Here is a 16,521-nt window from a genome sequence, read left to right as displayed (position 1 = left end):
ATTTGCAAGTGCAAAAATATAAAAATCAGCGGGCCAAGTTTATTTAAAATTTACAACGTTAATGATTTAATTTCTCTTTTTTTTTTCTTTTTTTTTTTAAAGGAACGTTAATGATTAGACTTAGAGTTGATATTACTATCTTATAAATTTAATAGCAAAGATGTTAGAGAAAACAGAAGGAGCAAAAAAGAGTACAAATTCATGAACGGTATCTGTTGTAGTCCATTTTATCTTTTTATCTCATGAATAGTTTTTGAATTCAGAAATTGTCTCATAAATAGTCTATCTATTAAATTTTAAATAATAATTGTTTAACTTTATTTATTAAAGATCCTTAAGCTATCTTTTTCTCTTTAAAAATAATCTCTATGTCAAAAGTTGTACTAAATTTAATCCTTAAACTAAAATAAAATATGCAAAATTAATTCATTTGTTAAATAAATAAATAAATAACATTAAATGTGAGAAGTTGTACCAAATGTAATTATTGAAATAAACAAAATACAATTTTTTTTTTGCTACACATATTTGACTTTTTTATCCATTTATTCACATATGTAATTTTGATAACATTTTGATTAATTATATTTGCTAAATTTTCCCATATTATTGTTATTTGATAATAATAACTTTTAAAACGCATACTATTATAAATATTTTTTTGTATTATACCCATTTTAACCCTTTGATCTCCCAATTTGTTACTTTAGTTTTTTTTTTTCTTAGTAAAAAGTTTCTATAAAAAAAAATAAACAAATTTAATTCAAAAGAAAACAAAACCTTGAAACACAAGACACTCAAAATTTAGCCAAAAGACAATATTCATATATATCTTACACATTTGTTAGAATCTTTCAACACCAAATTAATGGGAAAAAGTTTCATAAAAAAAGAGTAAAAACAATTAACGGCAAACCACAATCTAAATACAACAAGTGTATCGCACGCTTATTTTATTACTATAACAAAAAATAAAATAAACATACTATTATTTATGTCAGGTTATTTAGAAATTTAATAGGTGTTTATAGAATTATTTTTATTGCTTTAGATTAGGGACTATAATTGGTACAACTTCTCATATTTAATTTTGCTTGCATCTATTTATTGACAAACTAATTAATTTTGTTATTTTTTAGGTTTAGGGATTAAATTTAGTATAACTTTCAACATAAAAACTATTATAAGAGAGAGAAGAAAGTTCAAGAATTTTTTATGAGACAGTTAATGGTTTCCATTCAAAATTTAATGAAGGGACCATTTATAAGACAATTATTGAGTTTAGAAACTATTTATGAGACGAAATTGACTATATAAACTAATTTTAGAGAGAGAAAAAAAGTTTAGAAAGTATCCATGAATTTAAGTTTTAAAAAAAAAAAAACAGTATGTTGTTGATTCCTTGGACAACGTCAAATTTTCCATTTAAAACATTTGCATCATTTTATCTGGAAAATTACATATCATTTGTTTGTGTAAAAAGCTCGTTGTCGTTATATTACGAAACAACAATTATTTTGTTATCGTCTTTTTACGTTTCACCTTCGACCTATCAAGAAACGCCTTCATTCTTTTTTGTGAAAAAAATGTTTCCTTATTCTATTGTTTTTGTTTTTGTTCTTTTTTTAAGATGGAAAAAACACGTTTAGTAACAAGCTTTTGATTCTTTTCTTTGGAAACGTAGGAAAAAAAAAAATATATATATATATATATATTTGGTAACAACCTATTTTGTACATATTTTTTTACGAAAATAGTAAAAAATAGGCTAATATGAAAAGCTTAAGAAAGTATATAGGTCAACTTTTAGTTATAAAAATTAATAGACTATAACTTGTCGAGTTATGGTTTATAACCAGATAAATTATGGATAAACTTATCAAGTTATGATTCATAACCTGATAAGTTATGGACAAAAACCGTGAATTATGAACAATAATTTGTCAAGTTATGGTTCATAACCAGACAAATTATGGATAAAAATAATAATTTGGCCAATTTATTAATTTTTATAAACTATTAACCTATTAATTTTAATTTATCTCAAGTCTTGACCTATTTTTCTCTTTCTCCGTATTTTTTAAAACAAAAAACGAAACAAAACATGATAGCCATTAGGTGGGGACAGACGTTTGGGCTTGGTCGAGACAGGCTCCCCCAAAAGGCCAATGGGTCTAAACCTTTGTTACAGTCGGACCAGGACAAGTTTCAAGGTCGAATCAACGAGCTACGACGAAGCTGGGCTAATGGGCCTAGACTATTGTTTGGATTGGGCCAACAGGCTTCGGTTAATACCAGAAAAATAGTAGAAAATAAGCCAATATAAAAAACTTAAGAAAGTATATAGGTCAATTTTTAATTATAAAAATTAATAGGTCATAACTTGTTAAGTTATGGTTCATAATCAGATAAGTTATTGACAAACTTGTCAAGTTATGGTTCATAGCCAGACAAGTTATGGATAATTATGGACAATAACTTGTCAAGTTATGGTTCATAACCAGACAAGTTATGAACGAAAACAGTAATTTAACCTATTTATTAACTTATGTAAACTATTGGCCTATTAATTTTAATTCATCTCAAGTCTTGATATATTTTTCTCTTTCTCCCCGACACTTTTCCATTCCTAACCTACAATGAGCCCACCATGCGTTTGTCGTAGCCAAAGCCTAGAGTACATCCCTACCCATTCCAACCTTGTCTTTGGTCATGAATGATTGATCTTCGGTTTGTTTCGAGAGTTCTGATTTGATTTAAAATTATAATTTTTTATTTGTTATAGTGTTTTATTCTCATAAAAAATTAAAATTTTAAAAATTAAAATAATAAATCGTAATTTATCAAATGTCATCTGACTCAACTTTGATTGGGATCCTAGACCTTGCTGCCTATTTGGCTCCAATAGCAATCCCAGATTATTGGCTCCAAGGTTAACCCATCTTGCACTTACATTGACTTCGTGAATTGAGCCTAACCACAATGTCAATGCGTCAACCCCAATCCAACTCTGCCCGATAACGTCCTTAAATTAGTCCCAATATTCATCTATTTTCGATATGTCCTCGGCATGAGTAGTGACTGTGACTTTTTTTTTTTTTTTTGGGTTAAAACAATTAAAAAACAATAAATTATTGGTTTTACAATTTAAAAAAATGATAAAAATTTAAAAAATATATAAGAAAGAAGGTCCTCAGATGTATTTTTAAAAGGAATTTTCAATTTTTTGTTTAAAAAAACGCTAAAAAAATATTGAATGAAACCAAATTCACATGTTGTTTGTAACTTTTCTAAGTGAACTGATTTTGACATCTGATTTGACGAATTTATACTTTCTTATAATTAGGTAATCAAAAAGTAAATAAGTGTTAGGTTTAAAAAACAAATAAAATTTTCAAGTCAAGCTGAAAAGGGTAAATTAGTCAAAATCAGTGGATCATCATCTCTGGTTTGGATTTAAAAAGGGTATATTTCATAGTTACAACCTTAAAACGCCAAAATAATATATATATATATATATATATATATATAGAGGTACATTTTTTATTGGGGAAAGTCTAGCAGTTGACGACAATACCAGGCAACTCAATTTAACAAAAACGACATCCATTAACGGCGTTGGATTTAACGTTTAAAGAGGATAGATTCCCTGCTACGATTAGCAACTTTAACTTATATTTCAATGGGACCCACGTCAAATCGCATCACGAACAACCGTTCAATCTCACCCTACTGGTAGGGGATTTTAACACCTCCTACCTTAGACATGTCCTTTTTATTGACTCAAAATAAAGAGAGAATATGAGCCGGTTCAATTTATTAATCTGAATTTTTAATTTAAATTTAAATGTAATTTTATATAAAAAAAATTTATTATAATAAAAAAAGTTAAATATAATTTTTTGTGAGAATTTTTGATATTATTCACTTTGTAAATTCAAATTTTAATTTAAATTAAAATGTAATATTTTTTAAAAATTTTTAATTATAAAAGAAAATTTTAAATGTTATATTTTTTAATCGTTTAATTACTCAAATTAATAAATGAATGAGATTTTTAATTATAATAAATTAAAAATTAAAAATTCTAATGTATTTCAAAGAAATATTCCACGCAGACACCATTCCAGAATTTCGCCTCAAACGGGGAGAGGAAAATGATTCTTCAGTGTGTGGCGCCACTGCAATGCTGCCGTGTTCCCCACAATCCCACCACTGGTTTCGCGCCACGTAAGTCGTCTTCTTCACCAGAGACCGTCCCTGTAACTCCTCCTTTTTCTTCTCTGTCAACCACAACGCGAAGACGAGCTTTGTCTCTTTCCTTCATCTCCGTATTAATTTCGTTTCTCGCTCCTTCTTGCTCATCTTCCGCCATTTCCGACTTCTCCGAGCTTCTCAATTCCGGCCGCGTTAGGGCTTTGGACCTCCGCCTCGGTTCCGGCGAAGCTCCCACTGATGGCGACCAGGTCCTCTCTCTCTCTCTCTCTCTCTCTCTCTCTCTCTCTCTCTCTCTCTCTATATGTATATATACGCGTATATGTACATTATATAATATATATATATATATGTGTGTGTGTGTGTGTTTGTATATGCTTGTCATTTTAATGAGCTATTATTTCATTTATAGAGTAGTCTGTGATCCGAATTAACCATTTTTTGGTTAATTTCATCTAAACCATTGAACTGCACAATGTGTTGTGACAGACACTTGTGAGGTTTTGTTGCTCAAATTTCCTTTTGGTAACATTTGAGATTTTGATTTTGCTTACATAATTTCGTCCTTCAAATGGCCGTTTTATCTGATTTTTGGCACATTTTCGGGTTGCTCATGTGGTAATTTTGCCCCACTCATACCAAAATTCGAGCCGAATTGGACGAGGACAACACTTTTTAATGCGAAAACAGAGTTATAAAAATTGAATTGCCAAGCTGCTTTCTGAATTTTTAATTATCAAAATGCTGCTGAACTTAACAACATATATCGTCCACATTGATGAACGGTGTTAAAATGTGGAACAAAAAAAAAATGCAGTCACACATGTTACATGATCATCAACTAAAATTTCAGTCTCTTCTTTCAAACGACCTCAAATAACGTGTATGTAACATTTACGAGAGCATTTCTGTTCAAATATTAATAGCCGATATTGATTTGGGGCATTCTGCAACACGGTTAAATTCAAAGGATTTGCAAAAATTAAATATTTAGAGATAATTTTTCAATCATGAAAATTAGAGAGTACTAACTTTCTCTCTAAATGCAAGGAAAGAACTATAAAAAACATCTCTCTTGTAATAGGAGCAAAAACCTATCTAGACTTTCTCTTGTAATAGGAGAAAGTAAGGGCCCATTTGTTTCATATACTCAAACACAAATCATTGATTCTACTACAATGTTTTTCTCTCACAAAAAATTTGAATTTCAAACATTAGAATCAAGAATCATAATTTGAGTATACCTTTCAAACGAGCCCTAAAAAGAATTGTCTGAGGATGGAATGTTGGGAATGATGGGGGGAGGCCATGATTAGGCCATGGAGAGGCTTCCAAGTTCTTTGAAGCACCACATTCATCGAATCACAATTCATTAAACACACACCCACATACACTGAATCACCACATTCATTGAATTATCAATTTCAATAAATCACCATGTTCAATGAATATCCAAGTTCAAGGCCTCGTTTGGTTGTAGGGTTTAAAACCAGTGTGGTTTGAAACTTTTGGTTTAAACCATGTTGGTTTAAAAAGTGTGGTTGAAATGTTAGGTTCAAACCATGGGAAATTAGGGGGAGGGTTGGTTTAGAAACCCTTTGATTTTGATGGTTTAAATGTCACATCAAGGGTTCAAACCACTTTTTACTTTTTACAACCAAGCACTAGATTGAACTAAAACCTTGGGTTCAAATCACTTGAACCCTCGAACCAAACGGATTATGATGTCAATTTTGAGCCATCCCTAACAACTTTCATCATATCAGCAAGTAGATGTGAAGACTGTTTTTCTTCATGGAGATCTTAAAGAAGAGATTTACATGCGCTCCAACTAGAAGGTTTTGCCTAAGCAGGAAAAGAGAACTTAATTTGTAGGTTAAACAAATCTTTGTACAAGAGATTTGAATCCTATGTCTAAAGACTTGGAGACAACATACTTAGTTCAGACCCTTGTGCATATTTGAAGAGGTTTGAAGATGAGGATTTTATTATTTTGTTGTTGTACATGGACGACATGTTGGTAGTAGGCCCCTTTAAAGATTGATTCTACGAATTGAAGGCACAATTGACTATGGAGTTTGATTTGAAGGACTTGGGACCAACAAACAAGATTCTAGGGATGCAAAGTCACTATCTCATATGAACTACATTAGTAAGGTCTTGTGGCGCTTCAACATGCAAGATTGTAAAACAATTTCTATCCCTCAACTTGTTATTTTCAAGTCATCCTCTGAGATATGTCCTAGCAATGAAGCCGAGAGGAAGGAGATGCCTCGATTACGATAGCCATTAGCAATTTAGCAGTGGGAAGCTTAATGTTTTCTATGATCTGTACGAGACCAAACATTGCATAAGTAGTGGGAGCAATCAATCGATACATGGCGAATCCTGCTAGAGAGCACCGAAATACTGTTAAAAGGATCTTAAGATACGTTAAGGGTACCTCAAATGTTGCACTATGTTATGGAGGGTCAAAATTTACTGTTAGGGGCTATGTAGATTTAGATTTTGTGGGTGATCTAGATAAGAGAAAATCCACTACCGGCTATGTGTTTGCACGTGCAGGAGCTGTAAATTGGGTTTTGAAACTGCAAACTGTCTTGGCATTATCTACAATAAATGCAAAATACATGACAGCTACACAAGCTTGTAAGGAAGCAATCTAAAATCAAACGTTATTGGAGAGGTCGGACATAGATAGAGCTGCAAGTTTGGACCGGGCCAACATACTAGCCCGAGGCCCGTCATTGTGGGCCCGCCCGCTTAAGGGTACGGGCCGAACTGGGATGAGGTTTCAGACTCGAAACCTTATTCGGGTCAGGCCGGGCGGAACATCCCTTTTTAAAATTTTCTTTTAAATAAATATCTTATAAAGTTCTGGGCTAGCCATACCCATCCCTAGGCCGGTCGAGCTTTAGAGCCAGGTTGGGCGGACCCTCCCCCAACCCCCGGTGAAAATAATGGGAAGTGCTGACCAAGCTTGAAATTCCCATTCGGGCCGCAGGGCCAGGGTTAGGCGGCCCGAACTTTCACCTCTTGGCACAAATAAGTGAAGATTCTCATGTTGTGTGATAGTTATAGTGCCTTGCACATAGTAAGGAATCTAGCCTTTCATTCTAGGACGAAGCATATGGCAGTTCGATTTCATTTTGTTTGAGAAGTTGTGGAAGATGGAAGTGTGGATATGCAGAAAATTCATGCCAAAGACAACCTAGCATATGCTTTGACCAAGGCTATTAATGCTGACAAGTTTGAATGGAGTAGATCCTCTTACAACCTAGAAGAAGCGTAAGCACCGCGGTAATGGAAAGGCAGAAAGGATTTTCTGGAGACATGATTAGTCCTCATTCATGTCTCTAAGTGGGAGATATGTTGGAAGTTGTTAGAGATAGCTAAAAATTGTCATCATTAAAGGATGGTTCATTGAACTTGGAGATTTATTGAACATGATGATTCATTAAACTTGATAATTAAATGAATATGGTGATTCAATATATGTGGGTGTTCAATGAATGTGATGGTTCATAGAACCTTGAAGCCTCTCCATTGGCCATAAATGGGCCTCCCCTCCATCATTCCCATAATCCCATATTAAAAAGATAAAGTCTAGAGAGGTATTTTCTCCTATTTTAACAGAGGGAGGTTTTCTGTAGTTCTTTTCTTGTATTTAGAGAGTTGTAAGCCCCTTTCTTTTTTTAAGAGAATCCCCATATTTTTTTTAATAGTGAAATTCTTCTATAATTGCCCGTGGTTTTTTCTCTGATCTATTTTGGGGTTTTCTGCTTAAAATTTCCATGTCTAATTTATTTTTATGCTTCATCATTTCTAGTATTTTTTTGCGCTCCTTGTTCTAAGAGATGTCAAATACTAGAAAACTTAAATGGAGGATTAAAGTGTCACAATTCATCTCTTTCAGAAGCTTACATGACATTAATCATTTTTTGCAATAGAATTGGGGGGAAAGAAAAATGGCTGTTCATGAATGCCTAGTATTGAACTGACATCATTGAGTGAAAATATTGCAGCCGACTAGAATTTATCTTGTGTTGCATCCTATGGTTAGAAATGTACAAATTAAAGCTCTTTTTTGGGTGTCATTTTGGGTATTTCTCTTTTCTATTGCTGAGGACAAGAGTTCATTTAAAAGCAAAAATAAAAATAAATAAAAATAAAAATAGAAGAGGTTCTTCTAATAGCCCCATCTATTTATTTGAATGTGCACTTTGATTGTAAAGGTTGCTATTCATTACTACGGGAGATTGGCAGCAAAACAGGGATGGCGTTTTGACTCAACGTATGATCACAAAGATGGAAATGGTGAACCAGTGCCCTTTGTATTCGTCCTCGGCTCTGGGAAAGTGAGTTCTCGAGTCATTTTCTCATGGTATTCAATCACTAATGTACACTGTTTCCTGTAAAACTCGCTATTTATGTTTTCAACCAACAAGTGAACATAAACCAAAGTTTGAATGTGGATTTTGAACTCTGTTACCTGTAGTCCAAGCAAAGTGGTTGTCTTTAGACAGTTAACAATATGAGATTAGCATGAAATTTGAAGAGGGGACCATAAGATTGCGATGTTTTTATGGTTGTTTAGACTATCCGAGAATTTGATCCGCATTTTGCCTTGAGATTTGAGCAGTCATTTTCTGCCTTTTCTGGATTGTCGAAGCAGATTGGTAATCTCCATAATAACATAAAAGAAACAATTTGCAGGTTATTTCAGGGATTGAAGCTGCTGTGAGGTCAATGAAAGTAGGTGGTATTCGTAGGGTCATCATTCCACCATCTCAAGGCTATCAGAACACCTCACAAGAACCTCTACCACCTAATGTATTTACTCTATATCCTTTTCTTCTTTCTATGAACTATCCACATCCATATTTGGCTAGATTTTTCTTTGCATATACATTGCGCGAACGAAAATAGAAACCGAAAAATTCATTTGGGAATTGCGATAGTTGGTTCTTCAACTAGATGTTGCAGGTCACCTCCTCTAGCCAGCAATTGCTTGCTATCTATCCCTCCCCTTGTGTGGATAACAGGCAAGCTAAGTTTCAACTGCAGGGCCTAGAATTCTGCCCCTTTTATTCACACGAAGTTCTGTGTTTTGAGTCGTCATCTCCTAAAACGGTCACCCCGCTGCCATCCCCGCTTCCGCTACTATGTTAAAGAAAGCTTTGACATTGCCGGTTAATAACTTGTTGTGCAACTTTTTGCTGCTTGTTTGTTATCCTTTCATGATAATCTTGGCATACAAAGAAATGTACAAAGTAGGAAGATGCAGATCAATGAAGACAACAAGTACAAATTGTGGACCGAGTAAGGATTGCGATAGAAAGGATTTTGATTTTTTTTTTTTCTAGATGAAAAAAAACGGCTAGTTCATTTAATGGGGAGTACTGGTATATATACTATCTATATAAATCGAGTGCAATGTGTTCATACACTGATCAACTCGTGTGCCCTATTGTTTGGCAGTAGTTAGACTTTAGATTGATTCATTTATTCCTAATTTTCTTACGTTATTACTTAACATTGCTCGAATTTTTTCCCAGTTTTTTGACAGGCAGAGATTGTTCACGACCATTTTTAATCCCACTCGCCTCGCCAACGGAGAGGGCTCTACTCTTGGGACTCTCTTATTTGATATTGAGCTTGTTAACGTAAGACATCCTTGAGGATTTTGTGTTCCAAGCACCACTTGTTTCGGATGTAAATGTGTGAGATACAACCAGTGTCATCTCGGGGGAAAATATTACTTTCAACTGTAAAATAGAGATTGTTCATAGAATGTACAGATAATGAGATACAATGAAGTGATATGGGGATAACGTCAGTGACATGCATAATTGTAGTTAAATCCATTTTCTCTCCTCTTCTTTTTTCTTTCTTTTTGTTTTTTCTTTTTTATTGGGGTCAGTTTTTGTTAATTCTTTTCTCTTTGTGACTGAATAGAGCTGTTTGCTTTCTTTCATGTAATGAAACAAGAAAAAGGGAAGAATTTATTATATTTCCTTGTACTTTGTATTTTGTTTTTTTCTAGAGGAAATCACTCGGAATGTTATTTCTTCTTTTCTTTGTTTTCTCTCTAATCGTGTTCTAATTTGTGGTCAAGATTGCAGTGACAAAGTTGGCAGTCTTTTGACATGAAATGTTTGTTTTAGTAATAAATTAAACCAGATTTGAAAGCCCAGTTTGAGCTGAACTAACCAGAGTTTTCTGAGACAGTTGTGCTGTTTCGTTAAGCAAATTTTTGTAACAATATTTTTTTGTTGATCGAAATTACCACGACTCCATACATTTTAAGACAAATAGAACTAAACATTTGAGAAACTATAGGCACTAAGCTCAATTAAAAAAAAAAAAAAAAAAAAACCATAGTCATTTACAATTTCATTTGTGCTTTAGGGCTTAAAAAAATGTAATTTTGACAAATACCCTTTGAAAGTGCTTGGGTCAGAATTTTTACTCTTTATTCTTAATTCATAACATTTTTAATTAAATAATTACACTAACAAATGGGTATTTATCAAGAATAAAGGATAAAAGTCAAGACTCGTACACTCTTGAGGATAAATTCTCCATTTCTTTTTGTAAAAAAGAAAAATAGCAATGAGATGTGCCAGCTTGATCTACCTTAACAAGAATGCACTATCCCAATACCAATTAGTTGGAATAATGTGAAAATGGAGGACCGACTATATCTGTTGTAACATGTTGTTAATCAAAATTATAAAATAATTGTCAAATGGTATGGAGGCATGAAAAGGCTACAAACAATTACCCTTCATATTAATGGCATGATTAAATGATAAACAATATTCTATGAAAACTCCCAGCTTTTCTCATTTGAAATGGAAAAAAAAAAAAAAAAAAAAAAACAGCTAACATTATAATATTATATATTCCCATAATCAGTGTCCTCTTAGGATCATTAACAAATCATATTAAAAAGTACCTTCTCTTCGACACATTTAAAAGCGCCATTAGAGATGCATATTTTCAGGGTCAATGGTGTGGCTTTTTAGTCAAATATGGTGAGCACCAAGCAAGGTAGAAGGGTCTTGAAGGTGCATCATGTTCATGCCAAGATACCTAATTACGAAAAGTTGACCATAAATTATTACTTTTGCCAATGTGCAAGCAACGTTTCAATAAATTGAATTCTAAACTTTTCAATAAACTTTAGGCTCAATTCCACCATCATTTCACTTCACACCATTATGTACACGTTTGTGGTCATGGTGTGAACTCGCTTAACGCTATCGAAAAGACCAAAATCTCGTCACCATCCCTAAAACAAGAACCAAGTATTCTACATCCAAATGAAGGGGGCGAGATAGGAAATTCATAACCCCATTTTTTTTTTTTTTCTATACCTTACTTTTCTTGTAGAATGAAAAGTCAAAATCTTGCTCCCAATTGCACGTGATTGGCAATAAACGCGCCACATGTAAGAAACATAACTCTAAGAATTCATTTTAGTCTCATTTGCACAACCCCAAAACTTCTCCAATATTCTACCTCATACGACAACGCCCCTATTCAATACACAAATGACCATAATGAAAACAGCAAAAACAGCCGATCGCCGAGGCTTTATTCTCTCTTCAATCTTCTTCATCTGCTGCCTCTGCGCCTTGGCTTCGATCAACGAGGTCCGGTTCGACGCCCTCTTGAGACTCGGCAACTGCGCCGCCGCGGCCATCAAAAACGACATCAAGTCTTCATCATTCAACACAAACGACACCACTTCTTCCCTCACTCCCCAAAATTCTTCCTCCTCCGAAGACGACATCAGAATACTCATAGGCATCCTGACCCTCCCCGACCAGTACCAGAAGCGACACTTCCTCCGCCTAATCTACGGCACGCAGAATCCCACCGGCGCGAAAATCGACGTCAAGTTCGTCTTCTGCAACCTGACAAAGGAAGACCAAAAAGTCCTCGTCGCGTTGGAGATCATGCGGTACGACGACATCATAATCCTGAACTGCAAAGAGAACATGAACAAGGGCAAAACCTATACTTACTTCTCAAGCCTACCGGAATTGCTAAACGACACAAACGCTCCAAGCCCGCCATACCACTACGTCATGAAAGCCGACGACGACACATATTTTAGACTGGAAAGCCTTGTCCAGTCACTAAAACCATTGCCTAGAGAAGACTTGTATTACGGGTACGTGATTCCTTGCCCTAGCATGGACCCTTTCGTGCGTTACATGTCCGGGATGGGCTATTTGGTGTCGTGGGATTTGGTCGAATGGATTCGGGATTCGGAGATTCCGAGGAACAAAATGGAAGGTCCTGAGGACAAGGTTTTTGGAGAATGGCTTAGAGTAGGGCACAAAGCGAAGAACAGGTTTAATGCAAAGTGGTCAATGTACAACTTTCCTGAGCCAAAAACTGGGTGTACTCATGAGCTTTGGCCAGACACTATTGCGGTTCATTTGTTGAAGAATCAAGAGAAGTGGATTCGGACTTTGAACTATTTTAATCACACCCAGAATCTCAAGCCCTCCAAGTTGTATCATATACCTTAGGTGAGTAATTTTTTCGTTATATATATATATATATATATATATATCAGATCTATTCAGTCTGTGCCAGTTTGATCTAGTGGTCGTTGACTTGACTATAGTTTGGGGCATTTTGTTAATTCATTCTTTTTGGATAAATGTTGAGTTGAAAAAAGTGGGGGGAAATATGTACACACATTAATTGAGTTTGCAAATTATGATTAACCATTTTTCATTGTTTTAATGAAGAGATCTCTGATGGTGTTTATGTAATTGACAAGAGATGTAAAATGTGTGCGTTTTGACATTTACCACCGAGAAAAGGAATTTTTTTTTTTTTACTCCATATATGTGGACTGATGAAACAGAGACAACCTTTAATTTTTCTTTTGTCGTTTTTAGCTTTCAATATTATAGTTTAAGTTCACTAATTATATATCAAGTCGACATAATTGGTGACAAATAAAAAGAATGCTATTCTTCTGAAAAACCTGTAACTACATCAAAATTAATTACCGTACTACATACTCAATCGAGTCATCGAGGGTGGTAATTAATTGATTTAAAAAGTTACTTGATAATTAGGATATTAAACATTAAAGAAAACAGTAAAAGGGAGAATTTAGAATATAAAAATTTAATGTGATTTGGTAACATGCCTACATCTACAAATCAAGAAAAGAGAGAAGATTCAATATAAATGACGCTATTTATGGATTATTAGTGGTGGTGATATAACGGTGAAAGATGATCTATTAAGGATCTCTCACCTAACACCAAGATGATCTATCAAAATTGAGGACTCGTTCTTTTAGAGTTTAACTTGAGTATAATTCTTGAGTTGAATTTGAGTTATAACTTGAGTTGAACTTATAACTTGAGTTTGTGTTTGGTTGTGTACATTTGAGTTATGGTTTGAGATAAAAATCTTTTTGAGTTTGTGTTTGAGTGAGTCAAAACTTGAATTTGTATTTAGATAGTATTTTAATAAAACCTCAATGTTGATGAAAAATTTTAATAGGGTATATGGGTCGGGTTTTATTCGTCTTTTCGTTGTCAACACATAGAAAAAAAATCATCTCAATCAGAATTAAAACGAAAAAGTTATAGCATTTTTAAGAATAGAAAAAATATTGTTCATTAATTTGAGTTCGAGTTTCTGAACTCGAGTTGAATGAGAAACTTGAACTCGAGTTTTAGTCCTAAACTCGAGTTTAAACTCAAGTTTAAACTTAAAAGAACATGAACTCGAATAAAGTTGTAACTCGAGTTATTTTTTTTTTAGTTTTTCACTCAAAAGAACAAGCCATGAGTGATTCAAGAAGTTCTGAAAAAAGATAACAAAAACTTCTACAAATTTGCGTGTCACGGAGAAGACCAGATTATGAAGTTTTGAAGGTTAAAATTTCAAAGGAAATTAGCCCTAGTAGGAGAATATAAGGACTGTTTTCTTCTGGCTCGACTATTTTCTTTTTTGCAGAGTACTTTTTTCCACGGTTTAGGCCCATCAATGATGAGGAAATTTTGTAATTCAAATATCTTCTTCGTCCCTCCAAAATTGATTACTATCACAATAGAATTTTACTATGAGCATGTTCCAATAGATCTTCCTTTTTATCGTCAAACAAATCCTCTTTCCCTTTAAGTACTTTAAGCAGCGCAAGACCAAAATCATTCTTCCCATTTATTTGTTTCAATTTCAAATTTTATCATCATTGTAAAAGGCCCAACACACCATTAAACAAAGTCTCTCCCCTTTAGTACTTTAAGCAGCCCTTGTTGAAATGATATGGCTCGCATATTCTTGCATATCAATGACTAAAATCATTCTTTCCATTGATTTTTTCAAGAGAAAATTACTGAATTTATCATTAAGTGTAAGAGTGTGAATTTTTATCCCATATTTTTAATTGATACTCTTTTTAGCTTATATAGTTATTTAACTAAAAAAGACGACGGACCACATGTATGACTTTTGGACTGAGGGAGTCAATGATTCCAAAGAGGAGAAGTTTGTCTCGCCTCAACCAGAGAGTGTATTCTGGGTTTGAGAGGTTCTTGCCATCATCCACAATATTTAGGGATGGACAAGGCTTTGCTCCATCAATATAGCCAAGCAAAAGAAGTGCATCAAAATGAGTTTTTCACGCAAAATAATTGAAAGGGGGTTAGTTTAGTTAGGATCTGATTGGCTACGTTTGCTGAAATATGATTGCTTGGGTTTTATAGTTGTGTTGGTAATATTTTGATTAAGGGCTAACCTAGTTGTGCTTTCATCAGCCATGATGATGAAGGGTGTAAGAAAAAGAAGAAGAAAAAAACAAGAAGAGAAAAGAAGTTGGCCAAGAATCAATGACTCGTGTGAGCTACAAAAGCTCTGATACAATATCAAGTCAGAGTGTTTGAATTGTGAAAAAAGTAGTATTGTATTTTTATAAATTCAAGCTTTATACAAAGAAACAAAAGCTATACAGAGCAGCAATGGCTAATGTCTAAGATCATGGATGATGTCTTTAACAAATCTTCGAACACAATATCTAGTAATAATATTATGTTTTAGAACAAGAATTAAGTCTGTAAATTTTTTAGAAATTATAAAATGACAGAGGTTTCATTGCTTGAATGAACATAACCATTTCAATTGTTACAATTATTCACATAAATGTATCTTTTCAATGTAAAAGTATCTCTTCATGTATTAATGCAACTATTACAACAAACATAATTGTTGCTAATAGGTATTCAGATATGTATGAAAACATATCACAAATTATTACAATGATTTGGTATAATTCAAATCACAAATCACACACGCATAGTTTTTCTGCAATGGGCGATGCAAAGGATGAAGTATCCGTTGCAGCGCACAACACTAAGCAAACTGCACCTGAGATGGTGCAGTTTGGGGGCTGCAACGGACAAAACTTCCGCTGTAGCCCATGAGCATCCACTGCAGCAAATCGTCCACTGCAGCCTGCAGGGCATACCAAATGCACTTGAAATTGTGCAATTTGTGGGCTGCAGCGCTTCCTAAATTGTGTGACCTTTAATTCTCTATCATTTGAGTTGGATATATTACCATCTCTCCAGCATAAAGTACTATTGAAATTAAACATTGGAATTTGATTGGTCGTGATTTAGTGATTCTCTCCTATTAGAAGGCCTAGTCCTTTTTTTGTGTGATTAGGATAGGAATAACTGACACCCAAAATTAAAGTATAACTTCAAACTCCAAAAATGTGAAATGCATAGTAGTTTTCTTTTTCAATCCGTAGATAAGAAATGATGATTTTCACTCAGTACAAATTGGATGCGACCATGTTGCTAGCTAGTATTTTTTTTTTTTTAAGGATTCAATTAATAAGCAAAAAAAAAGGTTATCAAAGAAAGGTACCCAACAAACAGCTTAATCCAAATCAAAGTCAGAAAATAAACCAATCAAAGGGAGTGCAAACAACGTTCCCTAACAAGCAAACATGAGTAGCAAACAAAAAAACAAAAAACAAAAAACAAAAAAAAAATGAAGAAGAAAAGAGGCAAAAGGGCCATTCTATCCGTACAACTTGTGAGGGAGAGAACATTGTTGGTCCTTCTTACCCAATTAAAAGAGAGATTAAAGTCTTGAGTTACGAGATTCACTCAATTTTTGACGAACTCTACTTGTGATTCGAAACTCAATCTAGATGGATTGTTTAGTTGGAAAATTCGTACCCCGATTCGAATAATGATTCATGGTTCACTACAGTATTTTCTCTCATAAAAAATACACGTAAATAAAAAA

General features: G+C 33.8%; 2 protein-coding genes across 3 annotated transcripts; both read left to right on the top strand.

The window, feature by feature from the left end:
- Positions 1–4,144: 4,144 nt before the first annotated feature.
- LOC21389136 (peptidyl-prolyl cis-trans isomerase FKBP17-1, chloroplastic) lies at positions 4,145–10,131 on the top strand. The gene is made up of 4 exons (XM_024167897.1): positions 4,145–4,466; positions 8,451–8,573; positions 8,932–9,048; positions 9,774–10,131. Exons 1-4 carry the CDS (start codon positions 4,158–4,160, stop codon positions 9,894–9,896), a joined length of 672 nt encoding a protein of 223 aa, XP_024023665.1. The 5' UTR covers positions 4,145–4,157; the 3' UTR covers positions 9,897–10,131.
- A 1,459-nt stretch (positions 10,132–11,590) lies between these two features.
- Positions 11,591–15,199, top strand: LOC21389135 (beta-1,3-galactosyltransferase 6). 2 transcript variants are annotated; one of them, XM_010101647.2, is made up of 2 exons: positions 11,591–12,764; positions 15,021–15,199. In XM_010101647.2, the coding sequence occupies exon 1, from the start codon at positions 11,775–11,777 to the stop codon at positions 12,762–12,764; it is 990 nt and encodes a 329-aa protein (XP_010099949.1). In that variant the 5' UTR covers positions 11,591–11,774; the 3' UTR covers positions 15,021–15,199. The 2 variants fall into 2 exon arrangements, with proteins under 2 accessions (XP_010099949.1, XP_024023664.1); XM_024167896.1 differs by lacking the exon at positions 15,021–15,199 and adding an exon at positions 14,667–14,900.
- The last annotated feature ends 1,322 nt before the right edge of the window (positions 15,200–16,521 follow it).

The sequence above is a fragment of the Morus notabilis genome, unplaced genomic scaffold, assembly GCF_000414095.1.
Source record: "Morus notabilis unplaced genomic scaffold, ASM41409v2 Scaffold533, whole genome shotgun sequence".
NCBI classification, from domain to species: Eukaryota; Viridiplantae; Streptophyta; class Magnoliopsida; order Rosales; family Moraceae; genus Morus; species Morus notabilis.
This window is presented reverse-complemented; position numbering and strand designations above follow the sequence as displayed.